We start from the raw sequence: 22,028 nt of genomic DNA, 5'->3' as shown, positions 1-22,028 counted from the left end.
GCTGCTAAGGGCCAGGGGCTGTGGTGGGCGTGTACATGGGGGCCCAGGCAGCGAAGCATCTAGGATTCATTTCCTGCCTGTTCGCCAGCATAGGAACTGTAGAAGCTTCCTGCCTCCTGACAGCAAATAGCTGACATTTCCCCCCTGCCAGCTGTCCACATATTTGCCCTCACCATGTGTGCTCCCCTCGGGCCTGGGCTCCCTCCCTCCCGCTCCCCCCACCTGTCTGCCTGCTCCCCCTATGAAGGAATTGTTTTGTGTCATCTTAGCATCCCTGGGAGAAAGGGCTTGAGTGCAGTTTCTAAGGAGATAGGGTAGGTGTGTGTATCCGCCCCAGAGGAATCTTAACTTGTTAATCACCAAAGTCCTGGCATTTTTGTGTAGGCTCTTCTTCTCCTCCTCCTCCTTCTCAGTTTGCTTCTTGATTCATGAAATGTCATGGCAAGCTTGTTCGTCTTTTTCAGTTCTGCTTGACCATGCGGTATCGTTGGCAGAAAGGCCCGACCTTCATTCAAGAGCAGAATAAATATCCTCAGCAAAATGTAATCCCGTACGTAGGAGTCTTCCAGAGCTTTCAAGGAGGCTTGTTGTCTGGTTATGGCCAGCGTGGAGAGTTCTAGCCTCTCTGTACACTGACTGGCCCACTCAGAAGACTGAGTCCTGTTTCCTCTGATGGAAAGGCTCCCCTCACCAGGAGCCAGAACTAGGTCTTTTGTCTGGACCTGCTACTTAAATTGAGAAGTTGTATAAACTTTGGTCTAACTTTTCTTTTCTAATTAAATTGTTTCATATAATTCTCTTCTATTTTCTGCTTTTACTTTGTCTGACTCCCTTGGATCAACAGCAGATTCAATAGATGCGATGCTTAGTGGCTGGAGTATTTTAATGCCCTGCCTCTGCCATAAATACCTTTTTGATGTGGTATCAAGGCTTCTAACTAGCCCTTTTGTGTAATTGTTAGTTTATAGCCCCTTTCAGATTATAAAGCTCAGTCAAACATTGAGGCTGAGATTGTTAGCTCACCTTGTGAAAGGAAGCGTTGATGTCTAATTGTAAAAGCATGTGAGATTTTTCCTCCCCGCCTTGGAGTGAAAGAGGACCATGGCTGTCAAATACTCAGTTAATGTGGTGGTTAGTTTTGCTTAACTAATTTTCCCCCTTTCTTATTTATTGTTTGTTACAAGGGATAACTTGTTGAGTAGAAAAGGGAAACATTTGGAAAGAAAGTGATGGAAAAATGAAATATACAGATGAGAAACATTTTAAGCAAGTTAGAAAGCATCTAAAATTGCTCTTTGGTATTTTTTGAGCTAAGAAAAAACAACTATGTGGACAGTTCTTTTGTCATAGAATAATTTTACCCAAAATAAAGTTGAATCACTTGACTACAGTGATTCTGACTTAGCCTTTTACAATGCGATATAGTAGCCCACCCAGACTAAAGGTAGAGAAATATGAATTCTAGTCCCAGTTCAGCCACTGATTTGCTAGGTCATGATTTTGGGACAGTCAGCCTCAGACCTTGATTTCCTCATCCGTAAAATGGAAATAGCTATACTTCCTCTTCCTCCCTCCCAGGATTGTTATGATGTCCAAATGGGAGACTAATGTGAAAGTGCTTTAATGAATATATAACAATATACAAACTTAGGTGGTGTTATTATTGCTCTAACATGCTGAAAACACTGCCTCTATTAAAAAAATTAAGTTACATCTCAAGCAGCTTTAGTTTTGTTCATTAAAAAATAAATGTGCTCTATGTTTGAAAATCATTCGTGTAGGTGGGAAGGGCAGATTTCGGGTCCCCACTAGGTAGAAGGCTCTAGAAAACAAGCATCCAGGTTTAAGTATTTTAAACTCTATTTAAAAGAAAAGTTATTTCCCCAGGTTGGCCAATGAAAGAAAAGCAGTTATATAACCGACCTTTGGAGAGTGTCTGAATGTCTCTGCTGTTTGTCATTTGACAGGAGCAGCTGGAAAACTATGACTTCACCAAGTTCCACTCTCTAAAGCCGAAGCTGATCGAAGCTGTGGACAACATGCTGACCAATAAAATCTCCTCCTTGATGACCCTCATCGGCCAAGAAGAACTCAACATGCCCACGCAGATGGTGCACGGCGGGGCCTTTGATGGCACCGCTGAGGGGCCCTTCAACCAAGGCTATGGAGAAGGGGCCAAGGAAGGTGCCGACGAGGAGGAGTGGGTCGTGGCCAAGGACAAGCCCGCTTACGATGAGCTCTTCTATACCCTGTCACCCGTCAACGGCAAGATATCTGGCATCAATGCCAAAAAGGAAATGGTGACCTCCAAGCTTCCCAACAGCGTCTTGGGCAAGATCTGGAAACTCGCGGACTGCGACAACGATGGCATGTTGGATGAGGAGGAGTTTGCGTTGGCCAAACATCTCATCAAAATTAAACTAGATGGCTATGAATTGCCCAGCAGCCTGCCCCCTCACCTTGTCCCCCCCTCCCACCGGAAATCTCTGTCAAATATAGATTAAGAGATAAGAAGCAAAATGAGGCCACATAGCAGAAAGATCTCCAGGCTGGGAATCTGGAGATCTGGAATCTAGTCCTCAATTTTCCACTTTCTCAATGTGTGACTTTGAACAAGTTACTCATTTTTCTGGGCCTCACTGTCCTTATCTTTAAAATAAGGAGGATCAACTGGATGGCCTTTTCAGTTTCCTTCCAACTCTAGATTTCAAAGGGTTCTCTTCTAGGTCAGGGGTAGGAAAAGGGGTATGGGGGAAAGAATGAGAAGGGAGTAAAATTGTCCAGTGGGTTATTCAGAAGCCTAGAGGAACCACGAAATGAAATTGGGCTTTGTGGTGACTTCAACTCCACATCGCTTTTTACTTGAACCACCAAAAACACCATCTGCAGCAGGCCTTCTGCACATGCTCAGGTCTGTTTAGCATCAATCGACGACTTCTGTGGCTGCTTTTACCCTTTGCCAGGTCGTGGGCAGAGAGAGGGGGATGGTCTTATTTAGTTGGCTTCTGCCATCTTCTGAAAGAGAGCAGGGCTTGACTCCACAGTTGCCACACTGCCTACTAACTAGAAGAAAACTAGTTCTTGAACCCTCAAAACCTAGATTTGAAAATGAGAAGTTTTCTTCGTTCTTGTACTCATATCCCTGCTCTGGGCCTAAAGGACCTGAGCACTCACCCTTGCCTCAGTCAACACAGTCTGAAACGGCAGCCTCAGAGTTTGATTGAGACCATTTCTCCCTCTCCACCAAACCTGTACTCAGGAAACTAAGCGGAGCATTTCTCTAACCATAAGCAAGAATACTAGCATAGGTTTGTAGCCAACAACTAGTTACTTCCATATGGAATACTTACAGGACCAGTGTTAGTTTAAAATGTACCTGCTGCCATTTTGTGACAACAGTCTGTCTTCCTTAGATGACCATCAGTGGAAGAGGTTATTCTCTGTAATGTCATGATGACATTATATAATGTTATAATAACTTAGAAGATCCAAGTTCCCACATCACCAGCTGGTGACAAAAGCCAGTTACTGTTTTCTAAAAATCAGGGTTTTTTATTAATTCCAGCAAAAAGGTAGGGGTGGGGGTGGGGAATAAAAGCCTTGTTTCAAAGACAGTTCATTAACCACTCTCTTTAAAAAGTCAGGTATTGTATGTAACAATGCCTTAATTCAGATGAGTTTTGCATTTTTATGTTTGCATTTAACCAAAAATTGGCTGTTAGTTCCCCTCTAATGTTCCTTGTAACCCTGTTCTCTCTGGACCTTTTGTCCAAACTCTTATTTCGGGAGGGTAGTAGTTAGACCTCTGCCTGGGGACCAGCATGGGGAAATCATCAGGATGATTTTTTAAAATTAGAGGAAGACAGCAAAGGGTGAAGTCTATCTAGCCAAAGCCCCAATGGTCATAGGAAGTCAGTGTAATTAATTTTAACAGCCCCCCACAGCTCGTTCAGAAAAGCCAACTGGTCACCTGTTTGTCCCTTTCTCTTCTGAGGTGCCAAAGCAAGAAATAGTAAATTCAGAGAAATCACTGTGTATGTTTGGAAAGGGTTTTGGGTGGTTGATTTTTGTTTGGTGGTTTGTTTTAAATCTCAGTGCCCACATTCTAGTTTAACTTTCTCAAGTATGTTTATTTTAAAGGGAATTAAATGTCTAACAATGCAAATTGTTTCCACTAATGAACTTCTAAAACACAATTTAGGTCAGCATTTATAATCCCTGTACTAAAATCAGAGCAAAGGGTATTTCCCCCATTTTTGTGTGAGCGTTGGCCCAGTTCTTGGACCACGGCAGTGTTGTACTTAAGAACAAAACGGGGCAGGGAGGGAAGGGCATTAAATTGTTGCAAAGCTTACTCAGAAGTTTGCTGGATTCTCTCTTTAGATTTATTTTTATTCTCTAACTATTCTATTGATTGTCATACATATATATGTGTGTGTATATATATATATATATATATATATATATACACATATACACATAAAACACTTGTTTTTTTCATATTCTTGAATATGTGTGGACATACATGTATAAACTTCATACACAGTGTATGTGCATGTATGTGTGTAAAAACAGCATAGTGAAGTGAACTTCGCACTGATTTGGGATCAGAGGAAACAAGGTTTGAATCCTAGAACTTCTGAAAAGACCTTACTAACTTGTTTATTTTATTTTATTTTTATTTTTTAAGGCAATTGGGGTTAAGTGACTTGCCCAGGGTCACACAGCTAGTTAGTGTTAAGTGTTTGGTCTGAGGCCGGATTTGAACTCAGGCCCTCCTGACTTCAGGGCCTGTGCTCTATCCACTGTGTCACCTAGCTGCCCCAAAACCTTACTAACTTGTGACGTTGGACACATCATTTCTTCACTGGAGCTCAGTTTCTTCATCTGTAAAATGCAAAGGTTGAACCTAAATTATTTCCAAGGCGTTTTCCAGCTCTAACCTACATATGTTCATGGAAAAATAATTTCATTTGTGGGTTATTGCAAGGCTGAAAACAAGGGTTTCTATCACAAGGGTTTTTTGTATTTTGTACAAAAAGAATCAGTATGTTTTCTGGACCATTGATAGTTGAGTGAGATAGCCCAGTAGAAGATATAAATGAATGAAAAGCATTTGTTAGACACTTACAAGGGTAGCTCAGTGACACAGTGCATAGAGTGCCGGGCTTGGAGTTAGGAAGATTCATCTTCTTGAGTTCAAATCTGACCTCACCTCAGACACTGGGAAAATCATTTAACCCTGTTTGCCTCAGTTTCTTCATCTGTAATATGAGCTGGAGAAGGAAATGGCATATCACTCTAGTATCTGCCAGCAAAAACCCTGGGGTGACGGAGTCAGACACAACTGAAAACGACTGAACATATGCCAGGCACTATGCTTGGTGCTAGGGATAAAAATACAAAATTAAGAAACTTTTTCTTGGGGTTTTGGTTTTTGGTTTTTGTTGGGTTTTGGGTTGGTGTTTTTGTTTTTTGTTTTGGGTTTTGGGGGTGGGTTTTTTTTTTTGGCCTTTCCCCAGCACTTAGCATAGTATTAAGCACATAGTAAGAACTTAATAAATGCTAGTTGACCTTCCTAAAGATAGGTTTCTCTAATGGAGAAGATAACACTTCAGGGAATGATAGCCAGAGAAGAGAGGATCAGAGAGTCACAAAAACAGTGAGTTTTTGTCGCAGGGCAATGGCTTAATAGGGCCCTTTCAAGAAGTTCTCTGAATAAGAGATGGAAGGGAGTGGGGAGAAAGATGTGGGTGAGTACAGAGACCAACTGCCCCCAACTGGCTGGAGTGAAGATGAGGCTACTTGGACCCAGGGGTTCTGGATTACAGTATGCAGTATTTGTCGTGAATGGCCTTCATTGGAAGGAAATGGAGCACCGTGGTTTATTTATGTGCCCTCTTGGACTTCAGCATTGGCCTTACCAACAGTGGACAGAAGAAACTCATGTTTCCATTTTTCCAGTAGCCTAACAAAAGGAAACTGTTCCCGTTGAGAGCTTGATGGGGAAAAAAAGTGAAAAACGGAAGTTTTTTAGGGGGAGGATGGGAGAATGTCATTTTCTCATCTTAGTATCAGGGAGCCACCAATGATGTGCAGCCCAGAGCTCTTTGAGCTGTGTCCAAAAGGCCATGCAGATTCCTTCTTCTTTTGCATACAGTAAGGAAGTTGGAGCATAGCTTTGGTGCAGTTATTCAGCCTCTAACTGAAGTATAAAGTGGAGAGACAGAAGCAGACCTGTCTGTCTCCAGCACCTGTAAATCTTGAGCTGTCACATAGACTTGTTCTGTTTGGTCCCAGAGGGCTGAACACGAAGCAATGGGTAGAAGACGCCAAAAGACAAATTCAGGCTTGCTCTCAGGAAAGACGTCCTCAAAATTAGAGCGGTCCAGAAGTGAAATTGAGTGCCTGAAGTGGTGGGGGGTTCTTCCTCATTGGAGGTCTGCAGACAGAAGCTGGATTGCCGCTTATCCAGTATGGTTGATGTTATAGGGATTCCTTTCAGGTATGGCTGTTGAGGGCCTTCAGACCCTGATTCTGTGGTTCTTTCTCAGTGCCCCTTCCTGGGTTTCACATTCTGTTTTCTCCAAGTCCACAGCTGCCAGTGAAACTTCAGGAATGTGGCAGCCTTTGGAGTATGGTGGAGCTTGGTGCATAAAGAGGGATTTCTGATGAGGACCTGCAAAGCTCTACCTAGCCTGGTTCAATGCCTTCCTTGGTTACTTAATGGAAAAAATGTTTTCCCCTTTGCATTGAAGTGTTTAAGGTTCTGAACTTAGAACTCCCCTCAAAAAGAGCATTTCTATAAACACAATACAAAAACAGAGCTACATATGAAACCATGAATCTCCATTTCATACTAATTACCATTTCAAGCATATAATAAATTCTGTGTGTTTAAAATTGCCCTGCTTGTCTGTGATTTTAGTGGAAATATTTTTAAGCTCCAGCTCCTATACAGAAACAGTTTCTAGGGAGTCGATGACACATACTTATGTTAACTTCAGTTTAGAAAAATTGCAAACTCTTCCAAAGTAAAAACCCTAGGGTAGTATTCCTACTAATTAGGCTATTCTCCCATTTAGCTACTGCAGAAGTAAGATACTAGGTTGTAAAAGTCCACGCCTGAATTTCATCCAATTCCATACAGAGACCAGTGGGGGAAAGGAGCTGCTTCTGCCTTACCCCCAGCAAGATCCTTTTCAAAGACTAATAACTTTCTATCAACGCTGCTCAGCTGCTTTTCCCTTCTCTCAAGGTCAGTGAGTCACCCTGCCTGCCTCTTGATGGCATTCACTATTTAACATGGGAACCATGTGGTTCAGTTGCCTTTTCCCAACTCATCAGTTCTAGCTTCTTAGCTTCTATTGAGATGGCTATCACCTCACAACAAGAGGCAGAGGAAGCCTGCATCTTATGGAAAGCAGCTAACTGTTGGGAGGCAGCACGATGGATGCAGTGAAAAGAATTCTGACTTTGTTGTCATCAGAGAACCTGGGTTCAAATCCTGCTACCTATGTAACCTTGGCCAAGTTTCTTTTTTTTTTTACTTTCTCTTTCATTTGTAATGAATTTTCATTTTTAATATTAATAATTTGACTTTATTAACTGAGTTTTTCTATTTTTTAAAGTTCCTATTGTGTTCTATTTTGGAAATTTTTATAACATTTATTTTTCTTAATTTTAAGTTCCAAATTCCCTCCCTCCATCCTCTCCTCTACCCATTGAGAAGGCAAACAATATGATACCTACTGTACATGTGAAGTCATGTAAAACATATTTCCATATTAGCTGTATCGGAGAAAAATAAACTCTGCTTCCATCTGCACTCAGAGTTCTGTCTCTGGAGGTGGCTAACAGTTTTGATGGTTAAGTTCCTTGGGATTGTGAACCAGTGACATGATCAGTGTAGCTGCGTCTTTCACAGTTGATCTTCGTCAACTTTACAAATTTCTGGCAATGTTCTGTACAATGTTCTGGTCCTGCTTAGTTCACTTTGCCTCATGTCATGGAAGTCTCAGGTCTTTCTGAAACCATCTTCCTCATCATTTCTTATAACACCATAGTATTCCTTGGCCAAGTTTCTTAGCCTCTCTAGGCTGCAGTTTCCTCATCTGTAAAATGAGGAAGCTGGACCAAAATTCTTCTAAGGTTGCTCTTGGGGAACATAAAACTTAAGGAGGAAGAGCCAAGCCCCGTTATCTGCCGTGAGTTGTGGAGTCCACAATAGGTGATCAAACTTTTATTCCTTCTGGTTTTATGAACTGAAGGGTTGGGGCACCAGGGGCATAGCAGAAGTACAACAGCCTTCTTTCTGTTCCTCAAAATCCTCTCTCTTCCCCTCCCCCCAAAAAGACCACAGAGATTTCGTGGGGAAGGACCTTCGCTGGATTATCCTTTTCACATCCGGCTCACTTCTGTGCTCGGTTGGCCCTTCCCTTCCTCAGAACATTGATTGCTCCTGAAAAAGGAACACGCACGCTACTCAGCCTTCCTCAGGGGTCCGTGGCAGCTCTCTCAGGGCACCAGCTGGAAGTGCTCTGCCTGCTGTTGGGGGAGGCATGTGTGTTGCTCTGACTCATTGCCCGACAGCATGCCACCCTGATCCTTGCGCTCTGCCCGGGGCTACAGGCAGTGCATACTTCCTCAATGACAAGAGAGGCATTTGGCGCTCTTTACCCCATGCTAGATGGGCGATGAATCCCCTCTTCTTGTCCCAGATAACGCTTAGTCTGTTCAAATAAGCACGAACGTAACCTCAGCGTGTATTAACTAATGCCATAAGGATAAATAATATGCTTCTATTTTTGTGTAATCACTGTCTGGAAATGATGTGTTTTTTAAACTGCTGATTAATAAACTTAAAAAAAAAATACAGCCTTTCCCCCTAATTTGAGTTTTGATGAATTTACAGTGGTAAACCCTGTATGGTTCAGAGGCCAAGACTGGCAGTAGTTCACCAGAAGTGGAAAGTATGGAGTCAGGGGCCCAGGTTCAAATCTAAACCCTGCTACTGCCAAATATGATCTTGGGCAAATCATCTCAACTCTCTTGTAGAGTGAGAAGTTGGAGTTGAAGGGGGATAATAAATAGAAATCAAATGCAGTACTGCTATTATCCATTCTACTGAGGGATTTAATAATAACAACTAGTGCTTTAAGGGTTACGAAGCTGTTTACAAATATTATCTCATTTTGTCCTCACAACAATCCCAGGAGGTAAGTCATTATTATCTCTGTTTTACATATGAGGAAACTGAGACGGAGAGGTCAAGTGACTTGTCCAGGGTCACACAGCTATTAAGTGCATGAGGCCACATTTGAACTCAGAGCTTCCTGATTCCAGGTCCAGAGCCTTATCCACTGAGTCACCTGGTTGCCCAAATTAACCAGTCTTCCCTATGGCACCGGGAAAAACTCTAGCAAGCCACAATGGCCTGCCATAGTTTGAGGTTGGAAGACAATTTTTCCAGAGACAAGGCAAAGGATGGAATACTGGAAATCTGGTCCTAGCCATGGATGAACCCTGCAGTCAGCTAGCTCCCCTGACTCTTGTTAATTAAGCACAGGCTTCGACTGCCCGGCACTGATTGGGTCTAGCAAAGAGGCTCTTGGCCTGTGGTCTATGAACTTTTTTTATATATAATTATTTCAATATAAGTGGTTTCTTTTATAAACCTATTTTTTGTAAACTATTTTACTTTGGGTATTTAAAAACTTTCTGAGAAGAGGTCCACCAGCTGTCAAAGAACCCCATAGACCCGGGGGTCCTAGTTTATCAATGGTATATGACTGCACCTCAATAAGAGGACTTCTCTGACCCATTGACTTCATGTGCTGCCAGGAGTCCCTCTCCTCCTAACTTCAGAGGATGCTCACCGTGGCCATCCCCTCCCTGTGACCAATACCAGATAGGTGAACATGCACAAGTCTCCTAAACACAGCTGCGAAGTCATCCTTAGTAGATACTCTGGCAGGGTAGGTGGGGTGGGGAGAAGGTAATTCTGGGCTGTCTTGAGTCCAACTCTTTTACTGGATGAAGGTGTTGTCATTCATTCAGCAAACATTTATGAAATACCTGTTAAGTGCAAAACACTAAGCCAGGCAGAAAAGTGGAAAACAATAGGCTTTGACTTCAATGAGTTTGCAGTCTAACAATGGAGGGGGAGATTTGTATGTGAGTATGAAAAGCAGTGGGCAGCGAGGTGGTGCAGTGGATATGTGCCAGGCCTGGAGTCAGGAAGACTCCTCTTCCTGAGTTCAAATCTGACTTCTGACACTAGCTGTGTGACCCTGGGCAAGTCACCTAACCCTGTTTGCCTCAGTTTCCTCATCTGTAAAATGAACCAGAGAAGGAAATGGCAAACCACTGTAGTATCTTTGCCAAGAAAATCCCAAATGGGGTCACAAAAAGTTGGACACAACTGGAAAAAAAATACTGAACAGCAGAAATGAGAGGCAGTCTGCATAGTGGCTAGAGAGCTTGCCTGCATTCAAGGCCTGCTTCTGACACCAACTGGCTAGCTATGTAGCCCTGGTCAAATCGCTTAACCTCTCTGTGCTTTAGGTAAGTCTCTAAGTCGTTGAGTTGCAGAAAAGTTCTAACTTGCATTGGTAGAGAAAGTTCCTTGATGAGCTCCCTTCAACAGAGAAATCACAGGTCCAGTCCCTATCCCTAATGCAATATAAGGTAAGAAGATACCTTCTAATAAAGGTAAAAGAAAGAACTAGGAAAGAAATAGAGAGAGGACACTTTCAACTGGGAGGAATATTGTTCATCCTTTGTTTCGAAGAGAACCAATGACATCATGGCAATGTCTTGACTTGTCCACAAATTAGATTGAAGTGAGGCAGAGCTGCACAAAGTCAGCAGCCTCTCTCTTCCTGAGTCATCGAAGTCCAGTGCAGGACAAAAGTCAAGGTGACCGGCAGTGGTCCAGGATGCAGTGGATGACCTCGGCGTCTTCCATCTCTGACCAAGCTCTAAGCACTCCCTAGCACCTGCTTCGGCTGCATGGCGGCTGGAACAAATTGTTCGCATCTGCCCATTCTATCGGAGGAAGTCTTCGCATGCTTGGGGTAGACATCCCCCTATCTCACTGACAGGTTTGAGGCCTGTTGGTTACCCTCGACCTGGTTTAGCCCACCTAGCCCACACTTCACGGAAGAGGAGATGACATCTGGGAAGAAGAGGGTCTCAAAGGGTGGAGATGTGAAGGAAGAGTGGTTCAGATATGAAATTCCTGGAGGTAGGAATGAATAAATGAATGAATAAAACATTGATTAAGCACTTACTACATACAAAGCGCTGTGCTAAGGGCTGGGGATACGAATAGAAAAGTAACACAGCCCCTACTCTCAAAGAGCTCCCATTCTAATGGGGGAAACAATTCACAGGTAAGGCATGAGCCATAAGTCAGATGGGAAAATCCCATGGGACTTACGGTGCAGGAGCAAAGCAGATGTTAATGCATCTTCTTTCCCACCAAAGTCTAAAGTTAAGCCATTTGGTCATGCCAAGGACTTTGGTGACAAGAATTTTCTTTTGGGGGTCTTAAAAGATGCAGCTGTAGCACCTGCAGGAACACTGGCCAGGCTGCATCTGCGTAGGGCTTGCTTCCTAGGACACTGTCAGGCTGTGGACACTGGGCTGGAAGCGTTGCTATTGCCAAGGCTCATGGGCTCAGGATCCTGGGCTGTGCAATCAGAGTCTGAGGGGAGATCGTGTTCAAGGTTTGTGCCTGGCACAAGCTGCCTCCTCTATCTCTCTCAGGGTACCCCATTGCTTCAGCGAGGCTAGCTTGCCTGCCCCGTGTGTGTGGCAGCTAGTTAGCAGTTGGTGGAGACGTCTGGCCCCTTCTCCAGGAGGGGCCTCCCCGATGGCTGTGAAGTCAGGGTTGGAAGCAGGACCAGTCATCTGGGGGGGGTGTGCTGCCTCTCCCAGAGCTCTTGTGCCTATCTACCCCTTGGCAGGCCTCTTCTCCACCATGATTTCTCCCCCTCAATGGTGGCTTTGCTTTTCCTTCTTTATACTTTATCCTTTATGGATCTAATCCACTCCTGTGGTTTCATTGATGATTTTTTTTTTCCAATTCAGATTTTATTTCCTATCAGAAGATGTGCGTAATTTAATTTAATTGAAATTCTGAACAAAATGGTTTTTTTTTAAGTTATTAATGCAAATTCATGCAAGGCAGTGAATGGAGTACTGCAGGCTGTATCACTGACCGTTTTCCGTACTCTGGCAGTTCGTCGATGATTCCTGCAGATGTCTGGTATATATCCACTGTCCTCACTGAGCTTGGGTTGATGGCTCACCATGTCCTGTCCAGACTACCACCACTACCTTAGCCACCTTAAGACCCTGATGGTTCGGACAGCCCATGATCCTGAACCCGAGAGCCTTGGGAACAGCAGTGTCCCCCAAACTGCCAGGCCTGCTTCCAGCCCGGCCCTCACCTCTGCCCAGTTTCCCTAAGCCTGGTGATGGCACAGCCATCTCTCCAATCTTCCAGGTTTGAAACTTCCCAGCCCCACCACCCCTGATTTTTCCATTCTTCGTCACATCCGTATCAATCAATCAGTCGTGGAGTATTTATTATTCTTGCTTACCATATGCTAAGTACTGTGCTGAGTCTACATCTGACCAAGTGCCGTTTCCTCCCTTCTCTCTCCCCACTCATCCAACTATTACTTTAGTTCAGACCTTCACTGCCTCGTGCCTGGACTTTTGTGATGGCCTCTCACTTGGTCATTTCATCTCTGCCCCTCTTTAATCCATCCTCCACACAGCTGCCAAATTGATATTCCTAAAGCACAGGTCTGACCATATCACTCTTCTGCTCAAGAAAGTTCAGTGGTTCCTTATTACCTGGAGTGAAAAAAATAAAATAAAGCAAATTCCTTGGTTTGGGTATTTAAAGCCCTCCACAGTCCCATAGGCCTCTAGTCTTCTTTCAAGCTTTACTGACCATTACTCCCCCTTCATATATTCCACATTCCAGCCAATTTCCCATTTCTAATTGATATTCCCCGTTTCCTATCTCCACACCTTTGCACAGACTGTCCTCTATACCTGGAATGTCCCCCATGCCTCCTTACCTCTGCCTTGTGAGTCTATGAGGCTGATTTGAACTCGGCTCTTCCTGGCTCTTGACACTTTGAGACACGTGTGGGCATTGCTATAGCTCAGAATCTTTCCAGGCCTTTTTGTCTCTGTAATCTCAATGCCTAGCACAGTGGGAGTCATTTCAGTCATTTTTCAGTCATGTCTGACTCTCCATGACCCTATTTTGGGTTTTCTTGGCAAAGATACTGAAGTGGTTTGCTATTTCCATCTCATCTTACAGATGAGGAAACTGAGGCAAATAGAGGTTAAGTGACTTGCTCAGGGTCACATGGCCAGGAAGTGTCTGAGGCCAGATTTGAACTTAGGAAGATAAATTTTCCTGACTCTAAGCCTGGCACTCTATCCACTGCACCACTTAGCTGCCCTGGGAGGCACATGGTAGGTGTTTAATAAATACTTTTTGACTGATAAATTGATCTTTATTCCATTCAATTCTAGTCCATGTCTTTCCACCAAAATGTACAAATAGAACGTGGATCTTTGCAAAAAGCAAATAAAATTAATTTTAAGAAAATGAATTGGTATGGCAACCATACATTTTGATAAAAATATATGTTTTTTTTAAAAATCATAACAATGACAGCACATTAACTGTGTCCCCTTCTAGTCTCTGTTCCATCTGCGTACTTAGAAAGTTTTGTTCTCATTATTTCCATGTAGGCAGAGTGTGGGTTGTTTAAAATCTGCATTCTGAGTTCTGCTTCACTTCGTGTCAGTATTTCCATATTTCTCCGTATTCTTCCTATGTCATTTTTGGGAAGGAGCAATTATATTCCATCATAATTAACATTCCAAAATGTATTCAGTCATTCTCCATCTTTGGACATTTAGGTTGATTCCTCTTTGGTCACAATTACAAATAAAGCAGCTATGAATACTTTTGTAAAGACATGTCTTTTTTTTTCTTTTTAACAGTATCTTAAGGTAGAAGGGTGGAGTGTTTAGAGTGCTGAGTTTGGCTTCAGAAAAACCTAGGTTGAAATCCAGCCTCCCTGAGCAAGTTACTCTGTAAACCTCAAGCCATTCTCTAGGATTGATCTACCAAGTCATAGACCTACTCTGCATCAGTGGAAGGAATTCCCACACCTAGAGTTGGTGAACAGATGTGTTATGAAAGGCAGTTCCCAAGCCAGATGTTCCTTTGCTAATGAACCTTCACACCCCTCTTTTGTAACATGCTGGATAGAGTCCTAGTCCCTGGCTTCTTTAATGCCTTTTATCAGAACTACCTGATAAGCTCACTTATTACACACCTGGAGTGAATTTGAAGGTCTTTGCAAAATGAGAGGAGTGGGCTGCATGATTACAGTGAGCCCTGTGAGATGCTATACTGGCTGACAGAGCCAGTTGTATTTAGGTAGCATTTCCATTTGATGCCACCACTTAGGAGTCCCTTTGCCCAGAATCCACCCCCCTTCAGCTCTCTGCCCCTGGAAAAAGGTAAAGATGTGGCTTCCAGCATTCTCATGCCACCCTCTTCTCCTGCCGGCAATGGTGGGCAGGTGGGGGAACAATGCCTCCTGTGTCCTGCCTTTCTGCCAGTCTGGCCCAAGGGGAGGGACAATGGCCTGGCTTCAGCCCTGGACTCTCAGCTTTGGCTCTCCCTCTCTACACAGCTGCTCCTCCAATCTGCTGAAAGATAAACTTCTCAGACGGGCCTTCTCCCTTCTCCTGCCCCAGCCATCACAAGGTGAGGACCTGCCATGCTATCCCTAACCCCCGACCCCTCATCCCAACTCAAACTAGGGGCCCACAATCAATTGTTGTGGCCATAGGGTGGGCATCAGGCTGAGAAAGGGCTGTCGAGGGATTTGGACAGTCTGGTATCAGGACATGGGTGTCAATACCAAAGAGACCCTGCATGGGCCAAAGGAAACCCTGAACGAGGGTGGGACGAAAGGGGTCTCTGGGACCTTCTAGGGCTGGCGTCCCCTTAAGTAGATCAATCCCCATTCTGATAAATCCCCATTCTAGTTCTTAACACCGCACATTCCTCTCTTGCTTCCATCCCTTTTCCTTATCTGTAAAATGAGGCCTCAGTTTCCTCATCTGTAAAATGAAATGGTTGGACTAGATTGAGGGGGGTTAACCTTTTTTGTATGGGTCATAGACCCCTTTTGCTATCTTAATCAAGCCTATGGATCCCTTCTCAGAACCAGGCTTTTAAATGCATAAAATCAAACACCTAGGATTATAGAGGAAACCAATTAGATTGAAATACAGTTATTAGAATATTAAACATTCCAAGTTCATAGACTAGGTTAAGAACCCATAGATTAAAGGATCTCTGAGGTCCCTTCCAGTTCAAAATCTATGATTTATTTATTGTATGATCATTTTCTACAGTTCATAGGGATTTTTTTCAGGGAGAATTCTTTCCCCCAGACTTTGAGGAAATGAAAACCTTCTTCTGCCTTCTATATTCTTCTTATTAAAAACATTTTTTTAAATGGGTGGGAACCCCTATCCTGAGAATCTATCTGCCCCACCCTCCCTCAAGTCTAAGAGAGGAAGAAGGTTCCCTCTAGTCCCTTTGGCAGGAGCAGTAAGACAGTGACAAGTGATGGGTCTCCCCAGCACAGTTCCCATCATGAACTCAGAGTATGAGCAAGGCCACGTTCGTAAGCTGCAGGCACAACACATGAGGATGCAGGAAAAAACCTTCACCAACTGGGTCAACAATGTCTTTCACCACGGCAAGGTAAGTATTTCTGTCCCCCCCCACCCCAGTCTCTTTCTATCAATAGGCTCCTCTTCTGCTGCTTATGACCTTGAGCAAGTCACTTAATCTGGAGGAGGTTGTGGTCCAGAGAAAAAGCACTGGCTCTGGAGTCAGGGGAACTGTGTTTGAATCCTGTTTCTCACATGATCTTGTGACCTTGGGCAACTCACTTCGCTTTCCTCAGTGTTCTTATCTGTAAAATGAGGGAACTGGCCTCAGAGGTCTGGTTCAGATCTAGATCTGTGATCCTAGGACCCATGCTTCAGATCTGCTCCCCACAGCAAAGGGATCAGCCTCTGAAGCCCTGTGTCATCCGTCCTGCCCCTTGGGATACCCAGGGCCAATGCCCACTATACCTACTCCCCTCCCCACGGGAATCCCAGCATTGTGATTGTATGTGTGTTGAATGGTGGGGAGGGGAATGAGGGGGTAGACAAGCCATCCCCAGGGCCCAAGATGTTCTGTGAGTCTCCGGAGCTAGAGAGAGAAAGGTTAGCCTAGGCTGACTCTCTCTGCCTCCCCCTTCCCAGGCTGGCATCAAGATCCAGAATATGTACATCGAGCTGGGATGGTACCCACCTGCTGAAGCTGCTTGAGCTCATCTCTGGGGAGGTGCTGCCCCCGCCCAACCGGGGACGAATGCGAGTGCATTTCCTGGAAAACAACAGCCGGGCTCTAGCCTTTGTGAGGTCCAAGGTGAGGCCAGGAGCCCAGAGGCTCAAGAGGGAGCGTGGCTGTGACTTCCTGAGCCCAGGGCAGTAGCTAGCGCTGAGACCGGAGGACAAAGAAAGACGGACAACAGCGGAAATCAGGGGCAATCCCACCCCCTCCACTATCCCCTCTCAAAACTACACGTGTGGCTTTGAGAATACTCAAGTCAAGTCAGGAAGGAGTAATTCTAGTGTAAATTGGAGTTTGGGTATATTGATATCTATTCTAAGAGCCCTGTTTGTCAGGACGGCTATTTGGCCATCCTGACAGCTGAATCCCAGATGTATGAACTGTGGAATGTAGGAGTGAGGAAAGGAAATAGGGCCATTCTGTAAGGGAAGGTGATGCTGAATAAGGCCAAGATGAGGAGAATTATAATAGATCATGTACATAATGCTTTCAAGTTTGTAAAGAGTTTCAGATGTATTTTCTCATTTGGCCCTCACGACAACCATCACAGCCAAGTACTAGCCGAAATAAGTCGATAAGGATTTATCAGGGTTTCCTGTGAGCAAATATGAGCAGAAAGACAGTGCCTGCCTTCAAGGCTCATACCTTCTTCTAGGGGAAGACAGCACGTAAAAGGAAGCTCAAAAGTGGGGTGGTGAGGGGGGAAGACATGCACAGGGGCATGGTAGAGGCAGTCCGGAGGAGCAGGAGTGAAGTCTGGAGGGGAAGAAAGGCATGGCTGGCCTGGGCACTTTCCTTAGAGGAAATGGCCAATTGGAGGAAGAGGCCTCAGAGTTGAAATGTGTTTCTGGGGTGAGAAATCTAGGGGTGAACTGGACTTTCAGGGTAAGGAGGCTGCTGTGGCTGGTAGAAAGGTCCTGAGAGTTAGGAGTGGAACCTGGAGAGGTTATTATTATCTGTTTTTACATATTAGGAAACTGAGGGTCAACTAGCTTAAGTGAGTTGCCCATGATCACATAGTTATTGTTAGTCAGGATTTGAACCCAGGTATTTCCTAATTCCAGGTCCAACTCTCTTTAGAAATGTTTAAACTTTCTTTTTTATTATGACTTTAACAATCATCAACAATACATATCTTTCACGATGCAATGATCAGGAAAGAAGATTGTCTGTGGCACTGTGGACTTCTGTTATCTACAGCTTTTTAAAAAGTATATATTAAATTTAACACAGTAGTAACAACATTGTCCTTTTTCTAGCTCTCTTTCTGATATATAAAACTGCTAAGACCTATTTTAAAGAAACAAATGAGACACATGGCATGATTAGTTTCAGAGAATAGCTATTGGAAAAGTCTGAGAAGGAAAAGAGGAAAAAGATTTTGCTATGGACTATATGTCCAGGAATGAGATGGGGGTGGGAGGGAGAAGGTGAGACAGAGAGAGAGAGAAAGAGAGACAGAGAGAGAGACAAACAGACAGACAGGGACAGAGAGACAGAGAGAGAGATGGAGAAGGAGAGTAAGAATTTGGAACAGTGCAACTGTGCTGTTCCATACAATAATGTCTATTTATAGACCTTGTAAGAGCTACAGGTATAATAGCAAAGCATTTAGTTAAGACCTCAAAACCATGTAAATAGTAATTGAGAATTTAAAAAGAATTGTCTTTTTTTTTTAAAGCTCTTTGTTCACAGACGCTTTGTGAGGCAGATAGGGCAAGTATTCCCATGTTAAAGATGAGGAAAGCGATACTTAGAGGATTACCTACCCAAGATCTCACGGCTATTTAGGGTTAGAACCAGGGTTTTAACCCAGGTCTCCTGACTCAAAAGTTAGGTTTTTTTTCCCCACTACATCCTGAGATGAAAAGAATGATGGGGAAGAGATAGGAGTGGCCAATGAGGGTGGGATATTGGTGTGCCCCCTCTTCAGTGACCCGGAGGAACCCAAAGGCACGGGCCCAACACATGGATCCCCTAAGTTCTGAGAGCCCAATCGGTCTCCAGTTCTCTCCACCAATCCCCTCCCATCAGGATTCATCAAAGCTCCTCTTGCTGACTCTACAGGTGCCAGTGCCCCTAATTGGTCCAGAGAACATTGTAGATGGGGACCAGACACTCATCCTTGGACTCATCTGGGTCATCATCTTGCGTTTCCAGATCTCTCATATTTCCCTGGACAAGGTACCACTCAGACCCAGCTCTCACTTTCCCCTCACTTCTCCTTTCCTGGTCTTCACTCTCCCTGGTCACACCTCCCCTTCCTCCTTTTTGGACCTTATATGGACATAGCCATTTTATAGCCTGATGATTGAATTATGGCTCCTGCCTTTCTTTACTGCCACTGCCTCCCTGGGCTCCCAGACTCACTGAGGATTCTGCTCCTCTCCTCTCGTGCCCCAAGGACAAAAGAAAAAAGAAGCTCATGTTCACAGATGTTGTTGTTGTTACTATTATTATTTCTGTGTTGTTATATTCTGTCAACTGCCTATAAGTTTAAGGTAGACCTCAGGGGAGGATATATCCATTAAGTCAAGGCTTCTTTTTTTTTATTAATTTATTTTGATTTATCAGCAATCACTTCCATAAGCTTTTGAGTTTTAAATTTTTCACCCCTTCCCTTGTCTCCTCCCTCCCCAAGACGGCCCACAATCTGATATAGGCTCTACATAGAAACATATTTTCACATTAGTGATGTTGTAAGGAAGAATTAGAACCAATAGGAGGAACCACAAGAAAGAGGAAACAACAAAACAGAAGGAAAAAAATAGCAAATAGTGTGCTTTGATCTGCATTGAAACTCCATAGTTCTTTCTTTGCATGTGGATAGCATTTTCCATCATGAGACTTTTGGAGATGTCTTAAATCAAGTCAAGACTTCTTCAATGGCTTATAAGAAAACAATTTTGACTGAGAACTAAGGGGTGAACCCTGTGCCTTAGTTATCCACTTCATTTTGAGAGGCAGTAGATAGAAGATAAAAAGGTGGCCTTGGAGCCAGGAAGGCCTGAGTTCAAGATCTGCCTCTGATACATACTGCTGTGTGACCCTAAGCAAGACACTTGGGGGCAGCTAGGTGGTGCAATGGACCGAGCACTGGCCCTGGAGTCAGGAGGACCTGAGTTCAAATCTGGCTTCAGACACTTACTAGCTATGTGACCCCAGGCAAGTCATTTAACCTTGTTTTTCCTCAATTTACATACATATATATGTGTGTGTGTGTGTGTGTGTACATATACAAAGAGAGAGAAAGAGATAAGGCAGAATAAATATAATGACATATATCTATATCTATCTATCTATCTATCTGTATGAGGCAGGATATGAACTTAGGTGCAATTAGGTCCAATTGGCTTAAAAAAAAAAAGACACACTTAACCTCTCCATACCCCAGGCAACTATCTTGGACTCTTAATTTTTTTGGTGGGGAAAGAGAGAGAAGAATGCTTCCCCTTCCTATAGTGCTGCTGGGCAAGTCATTTAATCGCTCTCTGCCTCAGACAACTTTCTAAGACAAGGGTTTTTACCTTTTTGTGTGTCATGGACTCCTTTGCCTGTCATGGTTTAAAGCCCTATGGACCTCTTCTCGGAATAATGCTTATAAATGTGTAAAATAAAATACGGAGGATTACAGGGGAAAAAAATTAAGTTCATTGGCCCCAGTTTAAGAACACTTGTCCTAAGACATCGTCGTTTTGGTTTTGTTTGTAAGCATGTTTTCCTCTCCTAACAGCTGGCTCAGAGGAGTTTTTGACTGTGTTACACAGTCTGAAGTCTAGACTCTAATTTGCAGGGCAGTTACCAGCCTGCATTGGTAGAAGAGGAGTTGTCCTTGGGAATTCTCTGCACCAATGAAATCATAGGCCCAAACTGCTCCTCTCCCCTCCCGCCACATGGATATTACTCTTTGACATAACTACTTACATTTTTTTTTTATCCCCAGGTTCCCTAATCCTAAATCCTTATGTATTGCCAGGAATTCAAACAGAGTCTTAGTGAAACAGAAAGGAAGAAATATTTGAAGTAGCTAGGTGGCATGGTGGGCCTGGAGTTTAGGAAGTGCTGAGTTCAAATCCTACCTTAGATACTTACTAGCTGTGTGACCTTCAGCAAATGCTTTAACCTCCCTCATGATCATAGAGATAATAATAATACCTATCTGATAAGGTTGTTATAAGAACCAAATGAGATGATAATAATGACTAATATTTATATAAGGACTTACTATGTGCCAGGCACTGTGCTTTTACAATCATTTTCTCATTTGATCCTTACAATGACCCTGGAAGGTAGGTACTATTATTATTCCCATTTTACAGGTGAGGAAACTGAAGCAAACAGAGGTTAAGTCACTTGCCAGGGTCACACAGTAAGTGTTTGAGGCTAGATTTGAACTCAGGTTTCCTAACTTACTGCCCAGCACTCTATCCACTGCATCACCAGCAGCCTCCAGCATATATGCTGGATATATAATATATGTAAAGCACTTTGGGAACCTTCAAGTTTTCATATAAATCAGTATTATTAGTAATAGGCTTTTTATATATATTTATTATATATAACTATATAATATATTTATTGTATATTATTGTATATTTTATTATATAATATATATTTATCATATATTGTGTGTTTTATTATATAATATATATTTATTATATATTGTATATTTATATATATTTTATATAGAAATGTATTCTCTGCCAAGCATAAGGTTGGCAGAGGAACGCAGGCTCTGACCCCAGCCCTGTCCCCCACTTCTCTGAGCTCAGTCCTGTTCTCCTACCAGGAGGAATTTGGGCCCAGTGCCACTCAGCTGTCTGCTAAGGAGGCGTTGCTGGTCTGGTGCCAGCGGAAGACAGCTGGCTATCCCAACGTGAACATCACGGACTTCTCTCGTAGCTGGAGCGACGGGCTAGGCTTTAATGCCCTCATCCACGCCCACAGGTCAGGAAACCAGCACCCTATTCTCCTGCTTTCTTTCTCTTGCCAGATAGACCTGTGCCTCATTGTCAATGAACTCCAGGACCATCTTTGATTTCCCCTGAGCCTAGGAGTAAGCACCCTAGGGCAAGGGGGAGGAGGGAAAGTGTGCCTGGGAAAATGCCTTGCTGTCTTTGAGGGCTGGCTTGTCCCTCCCCCACTTCCCTCTGCGGCACAATCTGGTCATTGGGTAGAGACTGGGCGTGGAGCAGTGGCATAGGGGATATGAGAATAATAATAGCCAGTGTTTATATATAGTACTTTAAAATATTCTGAGCATCTTACAAACATCTCATTTGAGCCTACCAATAAACCTGCGAGGTATTATTATCCTCATCTGTAAAATTGGTGGAGTTTAGAAAGGTCAAGTCACTTGTTCATGGTCATATAGGTAGTGTCAGAGGTGAAAATGGAACCTAGATTTTCCCAGTTCCAAATCCAGCACTCTATTCACTATAAAATGTGGGAATAGTTAGCGCTGAAGTAAGGGGCAGGGGCAGGGGGAGTGGGGGAGTGATCAGTATCTGAGTTCCTGGCTCCCAGTTCAATCTTGTGGGCTAGCTCTGCCCTGGGC

At 43.6% G+C, this 22,028-nt stretch overlaps 1 protein-coding gene across 1 annotated transcript in view; it reads left to right on the top strand.

The window, feature by feature from the left end:
- Positions 1–7,828, top strand: part of EHD4 (EH domain containing 4) — a 96,459-nt gene extending 88,631 nt beyond the window's left edge. The window contains 1 exon segment of the mRNA XM_021009281.2: positions 1,968–7,828. Coding sequence (XP_020864940.1) covers positions 1,968–2,504 — 537 coding nt within the window. The 3' untranslated portion in view covers positions 2,505–7,828.
- Positions 7,829–22,028: the final 14,200 nt, after the last annotated feature.

Source organism: Phascolarctos cinereus, unplaced genomic scaffold (genome assembly GCF_003287225.1).
Source record: "Phascolarctos cinereus isolate Bilbo 61053 unplaced genomic scaffold, phaCin_HiC Scaffold_3;HRSCAF=262, whole genome shotgun sequence".
Taxonomy (NCBI): Eukaryota; Metazoa; Chordata; class Mammalia; order Diprotodontia; family Phascolarctidae; genus Phascolarctos; species Phascolarctos cinereus.
This window is presented reverse-complemented; position numbering and strand designations above follow the sequence as displayed.